Raw genomic sequence first — 19,924 nt, 5'->3', positions numbered from 1 at the left:
GGCATGAGAGAAATTGAGACCACCATAAGATAGAGCAACAGGGGAAGCAGTGTCAGACAGGTGTAGCCATGTTTCTGTAAGAGCCAGGAGTCCTACAGTCCTATTACAACAACTATTCCCCATTCTGCAGCCCCCTCCCCTAGAATTAAGACAAACTGTGTGGCCTTGGTGACGATTATAAATGAGATGATAATGTTCTGTTCTAGTTCCAGGACGAGAATTAAAAGCGAAAAAGATGGTGCTCCATAGCGTGGAACCTTAGTGGGTTTGGATGAACATAAAATAAAGTTGAACTGCTCACCTGGTGCCTGCTCAGCACATCCTGACCAGGTGAGCAGTTCAACTTTATTTTATGTTCATCCAAATCTACTAAGGTTCTACGCTATGGAGCGCCATCTTTTTCTCAACTCACTGTTGTTCCATGACGAATGAGTGGCAGGGGATTGAACATCTAGAATTGGAGAACATCAGACGACAATAAAGGAAACATCAAAATCATCCCACACAACCCTTTGTTCATTAGCATCTGAGGACATAGATATCATCTTAAAGGGCACCGTCATATTAAATAAAATAACTCTACCAACTACGTCTCCCTGATATTGTTTGTGTCACCTGAATATGTGTTATTCCGGTTTGATAATCTATTTGCCCAACCCTTTTTTTTTTTTATAACATTAATTTGTATTATTTTCTTCGATTTCATAACAATTATTCAGAACATAATATAATAATACAGAAAAAAAAGACATCTGTCATCGAAATCAGTACAAATTTAGTTAGGTTAATTAAAGTTAGGTCCAGAATTATTTGGACAGGGACACAATCTTCATGACTTGGGCTCTGCGTGCCACCACATTGGATTTGAAATGAAATAACTGAGATGCAATTGAAGTCTAGACTTTCAGGTTTATGAACAAAAATATCCTGTGAAACGTTTAGGAATTGCAACCATTTTTCTACACAACCTCCTCATTTCAGGTACTCAAAAGTAATTGGACAAATTAACATTACGATAAATAAAAAATGTTTTTAATACTTTGTAGAGAATCCTTTGCAGCAATGACTGCCTGAAGTTTGGAACCCATGGACATCACCAAACGCCGGGTTTCCTCCTTTGTGATGCTTTGCCGGCCTTTACTGCAGCGTCTTCATTTGTTGCTTGTTTGTGGGTCTTTTGGCCTTAAGTTTTGTCTTAAGCAAGTGAAATGCATGCTCGATCGTGTTGAGATCTGAAGATTGACTTGGCCATTGCAGAATATTCCACTTCTTTGCCTTAAAAAACTCCTGGGTTGCTTTCACAGTATGTTTTGGGTCATTGTCCATCTGTACTGTGAAGCGGCGTCCAATCAACCTTGCTGCATTTGGTTCAATCTGAGAAGAAAGTAGATCCCTGAACACTTCAGAATTCATCCGGCTGCTTCTGTCTTCAGTCACATCATCAATAAACACCAGTGACCCAGTGCCTTTGGCAGCCATGCATGCCCATGCCATCGCACTGCCTCCGCCATGTTTTACAGAGGATATGGTTTGCTTTGTATCATGAGCCGTTCCAAGCCTTCTCCATACTTTCTTCCTCCCATCATTCTGGTACAGGTTGATCTTAGTTTCATCTGTCCAAAGAATGCTGTTCCAGAACTGGGCTGGCTTCTTTAGATGTTGTTTAGTAAAGTCTAATCTGACCTTTCTATTTTTTAGGCTAATTAATGGTTTGCACCTTGTGGTGAACCCTCTGTATTTGCTCTCATGAAGTCTTCTCTTTATAGTAGACTTAGATACAGGAGAGTGTTCTTCACTTGAGTGGATGTTGTGAAGGGGTTTTTCTTCACCATGGAAAGGATTCTGCGATCATCCACCACTGTTGTCTTCCGTAGACGTCCAGTCCTTTTGGAGTTCCCGAGATCACCATTTTTTTTTATTTTTTTTTTCAAGTATGTACAAAACTGTTGATTTGGCCACTCCTAACATTTGTGTTATCTCTCTGATGGATTTCGTCACTTTTTCCAGCATACGATGGTCTGTTTCACTTGCATTGAGAACTCCTTTGACCTCATGTTGTGGGTTCACAGCAACAGCTTCCAAATGCAAATGCCACACCTGGAATCAACTCCAGACCTTTTACCTGCTTAATTGATAACGGATTAACGAGGGAATAGCCCATGCAGCCCATTAAATAGCTTTTATGATAATTGTCCAATTACCTTTGGTCCCTTGAAAAAGAGGCAGCTACATATTAAAAAGCTTTAATTCCTAAACCCTTTCTCAAATTAGGATGTGAATACCCTCAAATTAAAGCGGAGTCTGCACTTTAAGACCATATTTATTATATAACTGTATATTCAATATGTTTTGGTAAACAACTATAATGCCAAAACTTATGTCACTGTCCAAATAATCCTGGACCTAACTGTATGTATTGTATTTGGTGCATTTATATAAGAATAAGATTTTGTTTGTGGGCAGGCGGTTATGTTTGGGGGGGGGGGTGGTCACAAGAATAAGAAACCATGGCTTAGGTGGGTTCTTAAAGAGGTTGTGTCAAGATCAACATTTATCAACTATCCACAGGATAGATGATAAATGTCTGTTTGCTGTGGGCCCCACCACTGGGACCCCCCACTGATCACTAGAACGGGGTCCAGAGCCCCCATTTTACCTCACTCCATGACTGCAGATAAAAGAACTGTCGAGCATTCACGGAGTCGTTCCATTCAAAGCATATGGGACTGACACTGAGTTACAGAGACAGCCGAGTACAGCGCTGTTGACGTCAGCACCTTACCAAATAGTTACTGCCTATCAATATTTAGCAGAGCTCAAATATTTTGACCAAAATAAGAGTGCCATCAAAAAACTGCTGATGTCAATGGATGTAGAGAAAGTGTTTTGGAGTATTTAGCAGCGGTATTTAGTAGTAGTATGAGATACATTTGATTTTATGCTTTAATTAACAATTAAGGTGGGCAATAATCACTCTATATTCAACCTCATGGGGTAGATTCTCTACAGATAGGGGCATACACAAGAGAAGGGTTACTGGTTAAATCCTGCCCTTAATGCCACTGCTGGATGAGCAGCATAAGAGATTTTTTCGGAGCTTGCGGATTTTGTTGCGGATCTGCGGGTAATCCACAGCAAAATTCGCAAAACACGATTTGGATTTACTTCCCCATTGAAGTCAATGGGGAAAATTCACAACAAATCCTTGCTCTTTCCGTAGCAGAAATTGACATGCTGTGGATTTAAAACTCTGCATCGCAGGTCAATTTCCGCATGGACATTTTCTGCAGCGTGTGGATGAAATTTTTTAAAATCGAATGCACTTTACAGCTCCTGTATGCTGCTGCGGATTACTAAGTGATTGCATATTCTAGTGCTCACGTTTGCTGCACGCATCCAGAATCACTTGGACGTCTTTACTTAAAAATTTTCATTTATGATTCTTTATGTGTCATAATATCATCATTATTTATTTTGTCACTACAAAAGTTGTAGAACAACACAAATGTAAACAGTCCCTTACAACAACACATCTTTGTATGTTTTCTTAAGAGTATGTGCACACGGTAGAAGGCTTTTACGTCTGAAAAGACAGACTGTTTTCAGGAGAAAACAGCTGCCTCATTTCAGACGTAAATGCTCCTCCTCGCATTTTGCGAGGCTTCTCTGACAGCCGTAAATTTTGAGCTGCGCTTCATTGACTTCAATGAAGAACGGCTCAAATTACGTCTGAAAGAAGTGCCCTGCACTTCTTTTGACGAGGCTGTATTTTTACGCGTCGTCGTTTGACAGCTGTCAAACGACGACGCTAAATGACAGGTCGTCTGCACAGTACGTCTGCAAACCTATTCAAATGAATGGGCAGATGTTTGCCGACGTATTGTAGCCCTATTTTCAGACGTAAAACGAGGCATAATACGCCTCGTTTACGCCTGAAAATAGGTCGTGTGAACCCAGCCTAAGGGTATGTTCACACTCACAAATTACGGACGTAATTCGGGCGTTTTTGCCCCGAATTACGTCCGAAAATAGCGCCTCAATAGCGTTGACAAACATCTGCCCATTGAAAGCAAATGACGGCGCGTAAATAGACGCCCGCGTCAAAGAAGTGACCTGTCACTTCTTTGGCCGTAATTGGAGCCGTTATTCATTGACTCCAATGAATAGCAGCGCCAATTACGTCCGTAATGGACGCGCCGTTCAAGCGCCTGCACATGCCGTTACGGCTGAAATTACGGGGATGTTTTCAGGTGGAAACATCCCCGTAATTTCAGCCGTTACGGACGCTGTCGTGTGAACATACCCTCAGGAGAAAACATCCCCGTAATTTCAGCCGTAACGGCATGTGCAGGCGCTTGAACGCCGCGTCCATTACGGACGTAATTGGCGCTGCTTTTCATTGGAGTCAATGAATAACGGCTACAATTACGCCCAAAGAAGTGACAGGTCACTTCTTTGACGCGGGCGTCTATTTACGCGCCGTCATTTGACAGCGGCGCGTAAATATACGCCTCGTGTGAACAGACAAACGTCAGTCCATTGCTTTCAATGGGCAGATGTTTGTCAACGCTATTGAGGCGCATTTTTCGGACGTAATTCGGGGCAAAAACGCCCGAATTACGTCCGTAATTAGTGTGTGTGTGAACATACCCTAATACTTTCTATGCATGATATTTAATAAATCATGTACCCAAATGCGAGTATTATAAATGCATCTCTAATTTTCCCCTTTTAATAGCTGCAGATAACATATGTTTGAAGACAAGAAGTAAATATAATCGTGAATGTCATATAGAATATGCTAATAGCATATGTTATAGTAGGGATTTTCACTCTGAATACTGTAAATACTACTAATATTGCTTCTTTTGACGGCAGATGGCGCTATTATGTAACATGTGAAACCTCTGTTTGACAGAACGCCTCGTCCAAGATGGTCTCTTTAGTCTGTCATTACGTCACGTTCAACGTTGCGGTCACGTGTATTGCAGAATAGCATTGTGGGAAAGAAGATGGCGTCTCTGCTGAAGAAGTGAGGAACGGGCCGGCTTCCCAGATACTAAATTAAGCCGAATTGGTGTAGCGGAATCTGACAGTGCCGGGAGCTTCCCCCCCGCCCCCCGGAGCAGAGGCCGGCTGAGGGCAGGTGACAGTCTGTGTCTGCATTATACATACACGTTGTCACTCCTGGTAGCAGTCCTCAGCCTCCTGTAGTGTTGTCGTTCTTTAATAACATGTCATTTATTCTGCTGTGTGGCGACATGTGACAGGGTGTCAGTGCTGGGTGTCTCAGTGGCGAATGCTTATAACACATCTAATACCTTTGAGCAACCCCTTTCAAGACACCCTATTGGGGTGTATAAAGTGAATAGACTGTTGCCCCCACTTCTAGCAGCCACTGTAAGAGAACTGCTACACAGAGAGGACCTTGACCTGACTGACCAACTATGTTTGCCCCTGTCTAGTAGCCCGTGTGGCCACTAGACAGGGACAAATTGTGCAACCCTTTTAGGCTGGTGCCGCACAGCGAGTTACACACGTCTAATATTCTCTACTGGAAACATTCGTGTATGAAGGGGGATTATCACGGGGTTTCCTTCAATGTACCATGTGACTGCGGAGTTATTATATATTGTTTTCAAATATTACTGTATCTGCTTAGGATGCCCATAAAAGTTAAAACAGGAGCTCTATGTAAACACGCTGGACACCACTGATTGGAGGAGAGCTACAATATCACAGGGCCGTCCTCCAAGGGGCCACCACATGTCTTAAGGAAAGACTGCACCCCAAACTCGGGTCTATGGGGTCACGTGCTATTGTTTTCCTTGTCTTTTAAACATCTTATACATGTCCTTTATAGTAAAGCTTCCCGTCTCATAAAATTGTAACCCAAGCCTGAAAGGGGTGTCCCGGCCAACAACACCGCACAGCTGTGTCCATCAGTCCCATAGACTTTAAGTAGTTCTTCATTCAAACACCTCCGTGCGGTTCTGGGGGGACGACTGTGGTCCCCCGTTCTAGTAGTGGAACCCCCACGTACTGACATCTATCACCTATGAGCTGGTCGGTGATCCATGGTTTTGGCTGGAATTCCCCTTTTATAGATTAAACCCACCACTGGTGAATACACAAATATTTTTTAGAGAATGACATAAATAACAACTCTTAGCATGTTTACCATGGATTTGACTCCTTTTATCTGTGGCCGTGTTTTAATAATACATTTGTTGGGTTAAAGGGGAGTCCAATTACAGTGGAATCCCTCACTTTTAGGGCTTGTCCACACGTAACGGTAAACGCACCATTTCCTGCAATTTTTACTGCAGAAAATTGTGTGGATTTTGCTTTGATTTTCTCAATGTTGGGAGACGGTGACATCTCCTCTGAAAGACGCAACAATTCAGCCCACTTTCCGCAGCAGGAATTTACATGATGCGGTCTGTATTCTGCTGCGTATCTTCCGCCGTCAATTTTTTGACGAAAAATACACAGCAATTCCGCTACGGGTGGACAAGCCCTAAAACATCAGAGTGACTTGATGGGTGCCGGATTATTGGATATTCTGGTTTATCGGCAGGCGTAGAAACACAGATCCCACTAACATATAACCTCCAGGAAGAAAGCACTGAATAAAATTCTAACACAAAATCTGCTATTTATCACTTTCCCCTTTTATAATCTTATGAGTTTTCTAATTGTTTATCTCTGGTCAGACCTCTTCTCTGATATTATACATTCTGTTCTTTGCCGGATTATCAGATTTTTTGGGATTATCACATGCCAGTTTAATGTTTTTGATTTTTCTTTTTTAACTGTAAAAATGTTCTGACGTGTTATTTAGATCTGTCAGAAAGTAAGATTAGTGGGATAAACTGGGACACTTACCTGTTTCCCATATGAAGGAGCTGTGGGCCTCACGTGACGAGCATCTAAACTGCATCAGCATTGTGCACATTACTAACCACAAGCACGATATTCCAAGCAGAGAGACGTGAAAATCACTGGTGGTTTATCATGCCCATTCTGTCAGTTTCCCTATGAGGGGAGTCTCTGAACAGCATTGAAAGACATTAGATAGACTCCTTTGCATTGTGGGTAATTGGGGGCATTGCGTTAAGGCTTGTAATAGAGCCCCATACAGCTGCGTCACAAGTTATTTTACTGTCTAACATTTAAGTGTGACCCCTAGATAAGTTTTCCATGTAGACCTAGGAAACTCTTCTATTAGCATAAATCCAAAAAGTATAATACATCTAAGAGCCTCTTCACATCGCATACACAATATTTGTGTCCTTGGGGCGCCTTGTGCCCAATTGAGGCCAAAAGAGTCTCCTTTTGTTCTCTCTTGGACTGGTATACGTTAGGTTACCTTTTTTTTTTTTTTTTTTAATTCATGGAATAGCATTGTAAATAATGCTGTTCCATCCTAAGGGATCCCGCAAAATATCCTATATTGATTTGAACACAGGTGTCTATATGTGACGGATGCCACTGTATAGAATCCATCGCAGGTATACGTTAAATGTCTAACCAGAGGTGGATTTACCCATAGGTTTCCATAAGCCTGTGCCTGTAAGCTGTCAGGGGCGCCTGCTACAGTAATAATTTACTGACGTGTGTTTTCATATGTAAATTATATTTATGAACATGTTAATAAGGTGATCACAGTTCTGTTGGAATGAGAGGAGGACATGCAGGGGACAAAGGGAAATCTGCAGACAAACATGTTAAAGACATACATGACTTAAAGTGTAACTAAACTTAAAAAACTTTTGACATGTCACGGTGAGATGTCAGAAGTATTGATCATTGGGGGTCCCAGCTGCTTCGTTTCTGATCGGCTTCCATCGGAGTGGTATATGGGCTCAAAAGAAAGTCTGAGTTCGTACACTGCTCGCTTGGCATTCTGAGGAAAGTCGATCAGAAACTAAGCGGCACAGCACTCACGCGATAGCTTCTGCCGCTATGTTTGAGCGATCAGTGTGGGTCTCAGTGTTCGGACCCCCACCGATCAAAACTTTTGACATGTCAAAAGTTTTTTAAAAGTTTAGTTACCCTTTAACCCCTTTAGGACACAGCCTGTTTTGGCCTTCAGGACACAGCCTATTTTTTCAAATCTGACATGTGTCACTTTATGTGGTAATAACTCCGGAATGCTTTTACCTATCCAAGCGATTCTGAGATTGTTTTCTCGTGACATATTGTACTTTATGTTAGTGAAAAAATTTGGTCGATAAATTCAATATTTATTTGTGAAAAACTTCAAATTTTAGCAAAAATGTGCAAAAATTAGCATTTTTCTAAATTTAAATGTATTTGCTTGTGAAACACATAGTAATACCACACAAAATAGTTACTAGTTACCATTTCCTATATGTCTACTTTATGTTTGCATCATTTTTTTTCACGTACTTTTATTTTTCTAGGACGTTACGAGGCTTAGAAATTTAGCAGCAATTTCTCATATTTTCAATAAAATTTCAAAAGGCTATTTTTTCAGGGACCAGTTCAGTTCTGAAGTGGCTTTGAGGGCCTTATATATTAGAAAGTCCCCATAAATCACCCCATTTTGAAAACTGTACCCCTCAAGGTATTCAAAACCACATTCAGAAAATATTTTAACCCTTTAGGCGTTTCACAGGAATTAAGGCAAAGTAGAGATGAAATTTGCAAATTTCATTTTTTTTGCCGAAATTCATTTGTAATAAAAAAAAATCTGTAACACAGAAGGTTTTACCAGGGAAACGCAACTCAAATATTTATTGCCCAGATTCTGCAGATTTTAGAAATATCCAACATGTGGCCCTAGTGTCCTAATGGACTGAAGCACAGGCCTCAGAAGCAAAGGAGCAGCTAGTGGATTTCGGGGCCTCCTTTTTTTAGGAATATATTTTAGGCACCATGTCAGGTTTGAGGAGGTCTTGTGGTACCTAAACAGCCGAAACCCCCCCAAAGTGACCCCATTTTGGAAACTACACCCCTCAAGGCATTTTTCTAGGGGTATAGTTAGCATTTTGACCCCACAGTTTTTTTGCAGAATTTAGTGGAATTAGTCTGTGAAGATGAAAATCACCTATTTTTCTGTGGAAACATAGAATTTTTTCATTTTTACAAGGAATAAAGGAGAAAAAGCCGCCCAACATTTGTAAAGCAATTTCTCCCGATTACGGCAATACCCCATATGTGGTCGTAAACTGATGTTTGGACCCACAGCAGGGCTCAGAAGGGAGGGAGCGCCTTTTGGATTTTGGAAGCAGATTTTGCTGGATTGGTTTTCAGTGCCATGTCGGGTTTGCAACGCCCCGGAGGGACCAAAACAGTGGAAACCCCCCAAAAGTCACCCTATTTTGGAATCTACACCCCTCAAGGAATTTTTCTAGGGGTATAGTGAGCATTTTGGCCCCTCAGGATGTTTTTTAGAGCTAGGGTGACCAAAAAAACAGCGATTTTGGCGCTTTAAATTCTTTATTTATTACAGCGTTCACCGTGCTCAATAAATTACGTTTTAATTTATTCTGCCGGTCGGTACGATTACGCCGATACCATATGTGTATAGTTTTTTTTAAGTTTTGCAGCGTTTGCACAATAAAATGAAGTTTCTATAAAATAATTTATTTTCTCGGACACGCTATTCTGAGCCGTAACTTTTTTATTTTTTCGTCAAAAAAGCTGTGGGAGGTCTTGTTTTTTGCGGGACGGGTTGTAGTTTTTATTGGTACCATTTTGGGGTAAATGCAACTTTTTGATCACTTTTTATTCTATATCTTGGGAGGGGTGGTGACCAAAAAATAGCGATGCTGACAGTTTTCAGTTTATTTTGTTTGTGGCGTTCACCGTGCGGAAAAATTAACATTATAGTTTCATAGATTGGGTCGTTACGAACGCGGCGATACCAAATATGTGTACTTTTTTTTAACGTTTTCATTTTTTCCCTGTAATAAATGATTTATTATAGGAAAACAAAACCTTTTATTTTTACACTTTTATAAAACATTTTTATTAACTTTTTTTTACTTTTTACACTTTATATTTTTGTTTATTAACTTTTTTTTTTACTTTTTACACTTTCTTTTTTTGACCTGCAGCTCTGATCGCTGCTAGAATACATTACACTACCTAGGTAGTGTAACGTATTCCAACTGTCAGTGTGACGTCACAGTCACTTTGACAGTTGGTCTACGAGGATCAGCAGAGGCTGATCCTCATAGGCTGACATACATGGCAGACCTGGGGGCCGTTGTCTGGCCCCCAGGTGCCATCACAAGCATCAGAAGCCCCCACGATTGCATGGGGGCTGCTGATGCGCTACAAACCCGCTACATGCGGAGATTGCAATCGAGCCCCGCATGTAACGGGTTAATTGCCGAAATCAGCGGCGATGAGCCGCTGATCGGCAACACTGGAGAGTGTCCGCTGTCGGGGACAGCTGATCTCCAAGTTCCCGATGCACACTGTCGCCGACAGTGTGCATCGGGAACGACACAGTGACTTCCTGTCACTCTGAGAGGAAGCCTATCAGGACCAGCCGAAGGTTGGTCCTGATGGGCTTCTGTCCATGGCAGACCCGGAAGCCATTGTTTGGCTTCCGTTTGCCATACTAACTATCGGCAGACCCCGCGATTTCGGACGGGGGTCTGCCGATATGTTAGAAACCCCTAAAATTCGGCGATTGCACCCGATCGCCGAATTTAAGGGGTTAATGCGCCGAAATCAGCGGCAAAGGACCGCTGGCCGGCAAGAGGGGAGTGTCAGCTGTCGGCGACAGCTGACCTCCTGGTTCCCGGTGCACACTGTCGCCGACAGTGTGCACCGGGATTAACTCAGTAACTGTACGTCCTCGTGCGGGAAGTAACTTCCCGCAACAACGTACAGTTACGTCCTGGTGCGGATAGGGGTTAAAGAGGCTCTGTCACCAGATTTTGCAACCCCTATCTGCTATTGCAGCAGATAGGCGCTGCAATGTAGATTACAGTAACGTTTTTATTTTTAAAAAACGAGCATTTTTGGCCAAGTTATGACCATTTTTGTAGTTATGCAAATGAGGCTTGCAAAAGTCCAAGTGGGTGTGTTTAAAAGTAAAAGTCCAAGTGGGCGTGTATTAGGTGCGTACATCGGGGCGTTTTTAATACTTTTACTAGCTGGGCGCTCTGATGAGAAGTATCATCCACTTATCTTCAGAACGCCCAGCATCTGACAGTGCAGATCTGTGACGTCACTCACAGGTCCTGCATCGTGACGGCCACATCGGCACCAGATGCTACAGTTGATTCTGCAGCAGCATCAGCGTTTGCAGGTAAGATCGACTTACCTGCAAACGCTGATGCTGCTGCAGAATCAACTGTAGCCTCTGGTGCCGATGTGGCCGTCACGATGCAGGACCTGTGAGTGACGTCACAGGTCTGCACTGTCAGATGCTGGGCGTTCTGAAGAGAAGAGGATGTTACTTCTCTTCAGAGCGCCCAGCTAGTAAAAGTATTAAAAACGCCCCGATGTACGCACATAATACACGCCCACTTGGACTTTTACTTTTAAACACACCCACTTGGACTTTTGCAAGCCTCATTTGCATAACTACAAAAATGGTCATAACTTGGCCAAAAATGCTCGTTTTTTAAAAATAAAAACGTTACTGTAATCTACATTGCAGCGCCTATCTGCTGCAATAGCAGATAGGGGTTGCAAAATCTGGTGACAGAGCCTCTTTAAGGTGTGGTATATTTAATGGGATGAGTCTAAGGCACCAGACCATCTGTGCCTACAGGCTCCCGAGATGTGAATCTGGTACTGTTTTAACTATAGTATGCCGGGCACATTGCTTTACTGTTTTCTGACATATCAGTGGTGGTCCTGGTGCTAAGACTTCCAACTTAAACCACTTTGTCTAGGGCACTTTTACAGTCAGTGGCCCAACAGCACCTCTTCCTAGTGAGTGACATTGCAGGTAGAAGATCCCTGCAGCCCCTTGGTGGTTCTCTCACCTCCCAGACCCCACTGGTCCCTGACGTGTCACAAGATAAAGATTTGTGCACAAAGTGCATGTATAGGGAACCCTCTTGGGGTACTTTCACACATACCTTTTTTTTCTGTGTTTTGCCCACTGTTATATTACCGCAGGAGCCAGATGTGCTATTGTAGTGAATATGATTTCTTTACACAATGAGGTGAAAAACCAAGCTGTTTTCAGGGTATGCTGCAGTTTTTTTTTTTGGGAAAGCATCATATTAGAAGATATGGATAGGGGTTATGTAAGGCGGACAACCTTTTTAAAAGGGTTATCTGGGATTGAGTTGTTTTTTTTTGGTCAGATATATTTCTATAGACTGGCCCGTGGCCCCGGTACAAGAGGAAGGAGCCATGTACAAGCTGATTCGTGTCCAAAATGTTTACATGCGGCCACAGCTAGGGAGAGCACTAGACATAAACACAAGTAGAACGTGTTTAATAAAAATATAAATAATTTGATATCCAGTAGAATGGCCACTTAACCCCTTAGAAGAGTTTTTCCCTTTAGCAAACCCATGTCCCGGCCATCATAAAGGAGGTATCTCTAGTTCAGCGTAACAGACAAGCATTGAAGTTTGCTGGTCTGGAAACCCTTTATTCCCTTCCTCTAGTGTTACTAAAGACTTCTTCATATGGGAAGACCTTTTTAATCCACCGATAAACGACGTACCTAAAGGAACTGATGGACGTTGCCATCAGGACGATTCTGACAGCAGGAGGTGAGGGCACGTCAGCGTCGCCTAGTGATGGCAGCAATGACTTCTGCAAATGTCACCAATGGCAACATTTACTGATCGTGCCGCTGATAAGATATTTTTCTGTTGGCACAATTGATCAAGATGAATGATAGTTTTATAGTTTACTTTTGATCTTTTCTTTACTTACACTGCTCAATAATCATTATGATCGCTCAGGAACGTGTGGATCATAATGTTTACTGACCAGTGTAAACAGGCCTTAACCCCTTCCCCCTGCTTGCATTCTGGGCCCTAATGTCCAAGCCATTTTTTACATTTTTCCATTGTCACATTCGAAGAGCTATAACTTTTTTATTTTTGCGTCGGCATAGCAGTATAAGGTCTTCTTTTTTGCGGGACGACTTGTAGTTTTTATTGGTACCATTTGAGAGTGGATGCGACTTTTTGATCACTTTTTATCACATTTTTTTTAAGTCAGGATTAACAGAAAACAGCAATTTTTCCATTGTTTTTTATTTTATTTTTTACGGCGTTCATAGTGCGTGTTAAATAATGTAACTGTTTTATAGTCGGGGTCGTTACGGACGCGGCGATACCAAATATGTGTAACTTTTTTGCTTTATTGTACTTTTTTTTTAATAGGAAAGCATTTTGTAAGGGGAAAAGCTGGGTTTTTCATTTTTATTTTTTTCACTTTTTTTTAAAATTAACTTTATCAACTTTTTTTTACTTTTATACTAGTCCCACTAGGGGACTTCACTATCCTCCGATCGCTATTCTAATACACTACAATACTTTTGTATTGCAGTGTATTACTGCCTGACCGTGTAAAACGGACAGGCATCTGCTAGGTCATGCCTCTGGCATGACCTAGCAGGCATACACTACAGGCTGACCTGGGGGCCTTTATTAGGCCCCCGGCTGCCATCGGAGAGACAGACACTCTGCGATCTTATCGCCGGGTGTCGGTGGGAGAGAGAGGGAGCTCCCTCCCTCTCTCCAAAACCACTCGGATGCGGTGAACGCTATTGTGCACCGCATCTCAAGGGTTAAACGGGTGAGATCGATACGAATATCGATCTCACCCGGCAGAGCAGGGACGTCCCCTGCTCTCAGCTACGTCTGGCAGCTGAGAGCAGGGAGATTTGACAGCTCCCTGCTCTGTTTACTTTATTCTACAGCAGCGCCGTGGAATGGCGGCGCTGTAGAATAAAGCCCATTAATGACCGCTGTGAAAAGGCTTATCGGCTGTCATTAAGGGGTTAAAGTGGTTGTATTCTGAAGGCAAGTCTCTTTTTTTTTTTTGTAACGAAGCCAGCATCCGAAACCCTTGGCGCTCAGCTGCAGTTTCTGTTGGCTACTCATTTTAACTGCAGTGGCATGTAACACGGCGGCCATTCAAATAATACATGGGCAATCCAAGTCCGCCAGAATTCAGCAGCTCTGGTTCAAATAGAGAAGTCCGAAGTGGGCCCAGACACTGATGGAAGGGGAAAAATGCTAATGTGAATAGAGCCTTGGCCTATGTATTGCTGTATGCTAATGAAGTATCTTCTAAAACCAGAAAAATACAAACCAAAACATTTAAAAGAGAAAAAGATGGAATTATCTGTTAGAAATGAATGTAAACAGATTGTGTGGATTTTTTATAAACTTTCAAAAAATATGACACTGATGTCATTCTCTTACATTGTAGGTAAAAATAAAGCGGGATGTTGACGTTGGCAAGCAAACTAAAGCGGGATGATGGTGTGAAAGGGAGCAGGGCATCCAGCACAGCCTCTGACTCCACACGCAGAATATCCATCCGAGACAGATTACTTGTTAAAGGTAATAAATACATTGTGCCTACTTAATTGTAATAATTAAAATGTAATCCACAGTCAGCTGTAGATGTACATCAGTTGCAGCGTAGCCAGAAGTTGTGTGTCTATCCTGTATTTTTTGGATCTTTTTTTCCATCTTCTTCATGTCTTTTGAAAATGCAGATTTTAGCCGGTGCTCCGCCTCGACTTTTTGAAGTACTACCGGATTTGATTTTTAACTCATAAGTTACAACTGCAGTCCACAAGATTGCAGGCAACTCAATGTATTCATTTAAACTGCAGCTTTAGCTCAATAGTTAAAAGCAATCACTAGTGCTACAAAAATTCTAGGTGAAGCCCTGGCCTTTCACTCCATGCTGCGTGTCGCTTTTTCTGGTGTGATGTAAGAGTTGTGCTGTGTGCTCTGAGCCAATCACATGTCTCCCCGCCTTCTGCTTTACCTCCCCTCTCACAGCATGCAGTCTCAAAACACTGCAGCTGCATCCCCCTGCTTCCCTTTCTCCAAGTCTAATAATTTCTGTATTGTCATGGTTTTACACACAGCGTGTTTTAGAAAAGCATTACTACACACTGCAGTTTTTGTTTTTTTTAGCCAAAGCCAGAAGTGGATCCAGCAAGAAGTAGAAGGATTAGGTCTTACTTTATATTTCCCATTTCTTTTGAAACCACTTCTGGCTTTGAATCAAAAAAATTGCATTAAAAAACTGCCACAAAATCTGCAGCGTTTTTCAAAACAATGCTGTGTGTGAGACCACCATAAACCTAGATTCATTTTTAAGTACTTGTTAGGTTTGTAAATGTTTGAAAGCTTCAACGTTTGAAAATGAACTGGAATTGCTGATGATAGATTATGATGTAGTAGATTTAACGGGAATTTATCTCTGGTAGATGTTTTGGTAACGATTGTGGTATATTTGTGCCTTGTGAGAAATGTTACATGGAGAAAGTAGAAACTGTGATGTACTTATTGGAAGAAGGGAAACCCCCACGTGGATGTAACCGCTGCCAAGATCGCACCACAGATACGCGGAATATATACTGCAGCCAATCAACTGGCAGCTGTCATGCAGGCACTGGTCAGTCAGGTGGCTGGGGCTGATGACTCCACTGACATAAAAACATTCATAGGGTCCAAGGGTTGAGTACGGCACAATTTCACTTTCTCCTGCTGTACATTTTAAGAAGTTGTCGAATATTATAAAAATGGGTCTACTTTAATGTTATTTTCAAGAAACCGTGTCCATAGGATGTGTCTGGAATTGTAGCTCAGCCCCATTAACTTGAATAGACACGAACTACAATACCAGACACCACTGAAATCTGTCTTCTGAATGTGTAAGCGTAGATTCACACTCGACAGATTTGTTGCAGAAATTTCTGTGACTGTCCCCATTCATCTGAATGGGGATTGCAGAAATCCATGCAGATGCTGCAGAAACGGCTCCAATCAGATGTATGGAACTGATTTTCAGTCACAGAAATTTCGCCAACAAATCTGTCGAGTGTGAATCTACCCTTACGCCGTCAGAACTTTTTTATTTTGAAGGCAGCAAATCTGATTAGAAGTTATTCGTATTCCCTCCTGTTTACCTTTGCAGTAGTTTTTATCAATCTTTTTTATTGAGTAAGTTCAACTTATATATTGTTTTTTTTAATGTATTTGAATAGACAGAATAGCCGTCAAGTTTGTACACATTTCAAGGCTCCTTAGGCCCTGTTCACACAAAGTTATTTTGCAGGCAGAAATGGGAGGTGATTTCGGCCGGTTTTTGCCATGGTTTCCGCTGCAAAAACCGTGACAAAAAACTCTATGTGAACAGGGCCATAGGTAGCCAATTATGTACACGTAGCATTTTACGTCTTTATGTTGCATGTTTTAGAAAGCACTTTTCAGAAGAAATTTTTTCACCTCACCGCCATAGTGCTGAATACCTCATTGCATTGTTACACATTGCAGTGAAAAGCAGAGCTTCCAATGACCGGAATTAAAAATAAATCCACTCATACTCATGATCCGCTATTGCTCAACTGGCAGGTGAACATTCACTGATCTCTGTAAGCCGAGACCAGCGCTGAATAGGGTTGTTTGACTAGAACAGACATGGTGGGCACCAAAAGAGTCAAGAACCATCACGTTGACACATTACAGCCCTGGTTTAAAGGATAACCCCCTTTTTTTGTGTAGGTTTTCATTGTATTTTGCTGGTACTTTAATGTAGGCAGTCTATGCTCTTTTTATTTTGGCACGTTTTTCTTTTATCCAAATGACAAAGTAGTTATTATGACAAGTATAAAGTCATGCAGGGGCGTAGCTAAAGGCTCATGGGCCCAGGTGCAAAAGTTCAGAGCCCCCCGACGAATATTCTCTTTACAGATGCCGGTTGCAACCCGTTTTTAACTTTCAGCTGCATTGCTGTATCTCTAAAGTAACCCATCGATGCAGCACTAGCAGCCACAGATGTTGTTAGAGTCTTAAAAGATCAGGGGCACAAGTTCCAATACATATGTTTTGCCCCCCTTCCAGCCACGACTTGTCTCTGCACACAAACTGCGCATTATGCTGCTACCCCCAATGGCACTCTTAGTGCCCCTATACAGTAATAGTGGCTGTATTTGTTCCCCACACAGTAATAGTGCCCCCTTTGTTCCTCAGACAATACTAGTGCCCCCTTTTGTGCCATACAAAGTAATATTGCCCCACCACAAGTTTTCCCAGAATAAATAATCACTTATCCACAGGATAGGTGATAATTTTCTGATCGCTGGGGGCCCCACCGATCGTGAGAACAGGGGTCCCGAACCCCCAGCTCCTCCTCACTGCACCCCTACATGGGGATTGGCAAGGGAACTACTAGTTCCCTTGCTGGCTATCGTTCGCATACTCACGTTTGCGGCGCTTCTTCAGGTGTGATCACTCGTCTTCACGGGTTTGAAGGCGCCCGATGACGTCATCGCGCTGCCTTGCCAGATCCCGTGCAGACGAGTGACCACAAGTGAAGAAGAGGAGAGACGGCGCTGCTCTCGTGAGTATGTGGCACGATCTACAGGCAGGCTGGTGTGGCATCTATAGGCAGGCTGGTGTGGCATCTACAGGGAGGCTGGTGTGGCATCTACAGGGAGGCTGGTGTGGCATCTACAGGGAGGCTGGTGTGGCATCTACAGGGAGGCTGGTGTGGCATCATGTACAGGGAGGCTGGTGTGACATCATGTACAGGGAGGCTGGTGTGGCATCATGTACAGGGAGGCTGGTGTGGCATCATGTACAGGGAGGCTGGTGTGGCATCATCTACAGGCAGGCTGGTGTGGCATCATGTACAGGGAGGCTGGTGTGGCATCATCTACAGGGAGGCAGGTGTGGCATGATCTGCAGCGAGGCTGGTGTGGCATCATCTGCAGCGAGGCTGGTGTGGCATCATCTACAGGGAGGCTGGTGTGGCATCTACAGGGAGGCAGGTGTGGCATCATCTACAGGGAGGCAGGTGTGGCATCATCTACAGGGAGGCAGGTGTGGCATCATCTACAGGGAGGCGTGTGGCATCATTACAGGGAGGCGTGTGGCATATACAAGAAGGCTGTGTGGCATCATATACAGGGAGGTGTGTGGCATCATATACAGGGAGGTGTGTGGCATCATATACAGGGAGGTGTGTGGCATCATATACAGGGAGGTGTGTGGCATCATATACAGGGAGGTGTGTGGCATCATATACAGGGAGGTGTGTGGCATCATATACAGGGAGGTGTGTGGCATCATATACAGGGAGGTGTGTGGCATCATATACAGGGAGGTGTGTGGCATCTTATACAGGGAGGTGTGTGGCATCATATACAGGGGGGTGGGTGGCATCTTATACAGGGAGGTGTGTGGCATCTTATACAGGGAGGTGTGTGGCATCATATACAGGGGGGTGTGTGGCATCATATACAGGGGGGTGTGTGGCATCATATACAGGGGGGTGGGTGGCATCATATACAGGGAGGCTGTAAATAGTGTCTAGGTGAACATGTGACCTTCCTTTGGTTGTTTTCAGGGGGTTGGGACAAAAAAAGCCTGACCAATGAAATTCATCAGTTTTTTTAACGGCCATGAAAAACTAATGCAAAATGGATGTCAAACGGCCATTAAAAACGGACAGATGGACTTGAAACGGATGAAAATTTAGAGACACTGATGCAAAATGGCCATGAAAAACTGACAGTTGATCAGTTTTAAAGGGACATTTTTTTTCACTGTCGTGTGAATAAGGCCTAAGGATAGCTGATAATTTAGGACACTGGAAAGCAAAACAACCTTTAAGAAAATGCCTGTTACTTTATATTATCTAATAAACCTGTAGGAGCAGCCTCTTTATAATCTACAGTTTACCAATGGACACTGGCATAGCAGAGCTTCACATTACAGCACAGCTCCAGACCTCCAGTAATGGGCAATCATGACCCACGGTAACCTCTACCCCCCTTATCAGTGTTTTCTCCGTAACTGGAGGCTGGAGCTGTCCTGTAATGAATTATGACCCTCAGTGACTGTTATCAGTATCCTGTCTGCTCCGCTCTCACTGCTGAATCCTCCCGCTCTGTCCCTTATATACGAGTGACAGAACCAGGAGATAATTGTAGGATAGAAAGTACAGAGAGAAACAGCAAACGTTATGTAAAGAAAATGAAAGGAAAAAAAACAATGTCAGTGCATGAGAGGCCTGTCCTGTACTCACGTAGGTGTTGGTGGAAATAAGCTGTGATAATGCAGAACCAGCTCCTTGCTTACTCGGCCAGCGTCAGCGAGTGTCTCCTCCAATCCAGTGCCTCAGAGCACAAGAGGGAGGAGACGGGAGGATTCTAGACGCACACGCTTCTGCACATGCGCTGTGTAAGGAAGGAGTTGATGTAAAAAGTAATTATACGGTCAGTCTGAGGGCAATTGCGACCCCTATAGCTACGCTGCTGAAGTCATGTATTCCTTGGTGCCACAGACCCATTTTTTCCTCCCTACTTTCCAAAAGCTATAGCAATTTTTTATTTTTTTTCCATCGACCTAGCCGTATAATAAATGAGTTGTAGTTTTTAATGTACCATATAATGTAATGTGAAATTGAAAAAAAAAATCTTGGTGGGGTTAAATGGGAAAAAAACTTTATTGTTTTTGGGGTTTCGTTTCTACAGCGTTCACCATGCAGTAAAAACAACATCCTAACTTTATTTTGCGGGTCAATAGAATTATGGCGATACCAAATTTATAGAAGTTTTTTTTTATGATGTACTACGTTTACAATACAAAACTAGGTGACGGAGGTGGGCCTCTCTTTTTAACAGCTTAGAGGTCGCAGTCGCTGTTGACAGGGGTTAAACGGCCAGGATTGGAGTGATGTTTTCCATATAGCTGACAACCGTGGAGTA

At 42.8% G+C, this 19,924-nt stretch overlaps 1 protein-coding gene and 1 long non-coding RNA gene across 7 annotated transcripts in view; one reads left to right on the top strand and one right to left on the bottom strand.

Annotated features, from left to right (window-relative positions):
• The window catches only part of LOC142655456 (uncharacterized), a 94,662-nt gene extending 75,282 nt beyond the window's left edge, over positions 1 to 19,380 (bottom strand). For both annotated transcript variants that reach the window (XR_012849494.1, XR_012849495.1), the window contains exon 1: positions 19,243 to 19,380. This is a non-coding gene — a long non-coding RNA (uncharacterized LOC142655456). The remainder of the gene's footprint in view (positions 1 to 19,242) is intronic.
• Positions 4,998 to 19,924, top strand: part of UBE2F (ubiquitin conjugating enzyme E2 F (putative)) — a 167,970-nt gene continuing 153,043 nt past the window's right edge. For 3 of the 5 annotated variants that reach the window (XM_075829625.1, XM_075829628.1, XM_075829629.1), the window contains exons 1-2: positions 4,998 to 5,146; positions 14,401 to 14,534. In XM_075829625.1, the coding sequence (XP_075685740.1) occupies positions 14,417 to 14,534 (118 nt within the window). In that variant the 5' untranslated portion in view covers positions 4,998 to 5,146; positions 14,401 to 14,416. The remainder of the gene's footprint in view (positions 5,147 to 14,400; positions 14,535 to 19,924) is intronic. The other 2 variants (XM_075829626.1, XM_075829627.1) reach the window with 2 other exon arrangements.

The sequence above is a fragment of the Rhinoderma darwinii genome, chromosome 6 (genome assembly GCF_050947455.1).
Source record: "Rhinoderma darwinii isolate aRhiDar2 chromosome 6, aRhiDar2.hap1, whole genome shotgun sequence".
In the NCBI taxonomy this organism is placed as follows: Eukaryota; Metazoa; Chordata; class Amphibia; order Anura; family Rhinodermatidae; genus Rhinoderma; species Rhinoderma darwinii.
The sequence above is the reverse complement of the archived record's forward strand: the minus strand, read 5'-3'. Positions and strand labels throughout refer to the sequence as shown.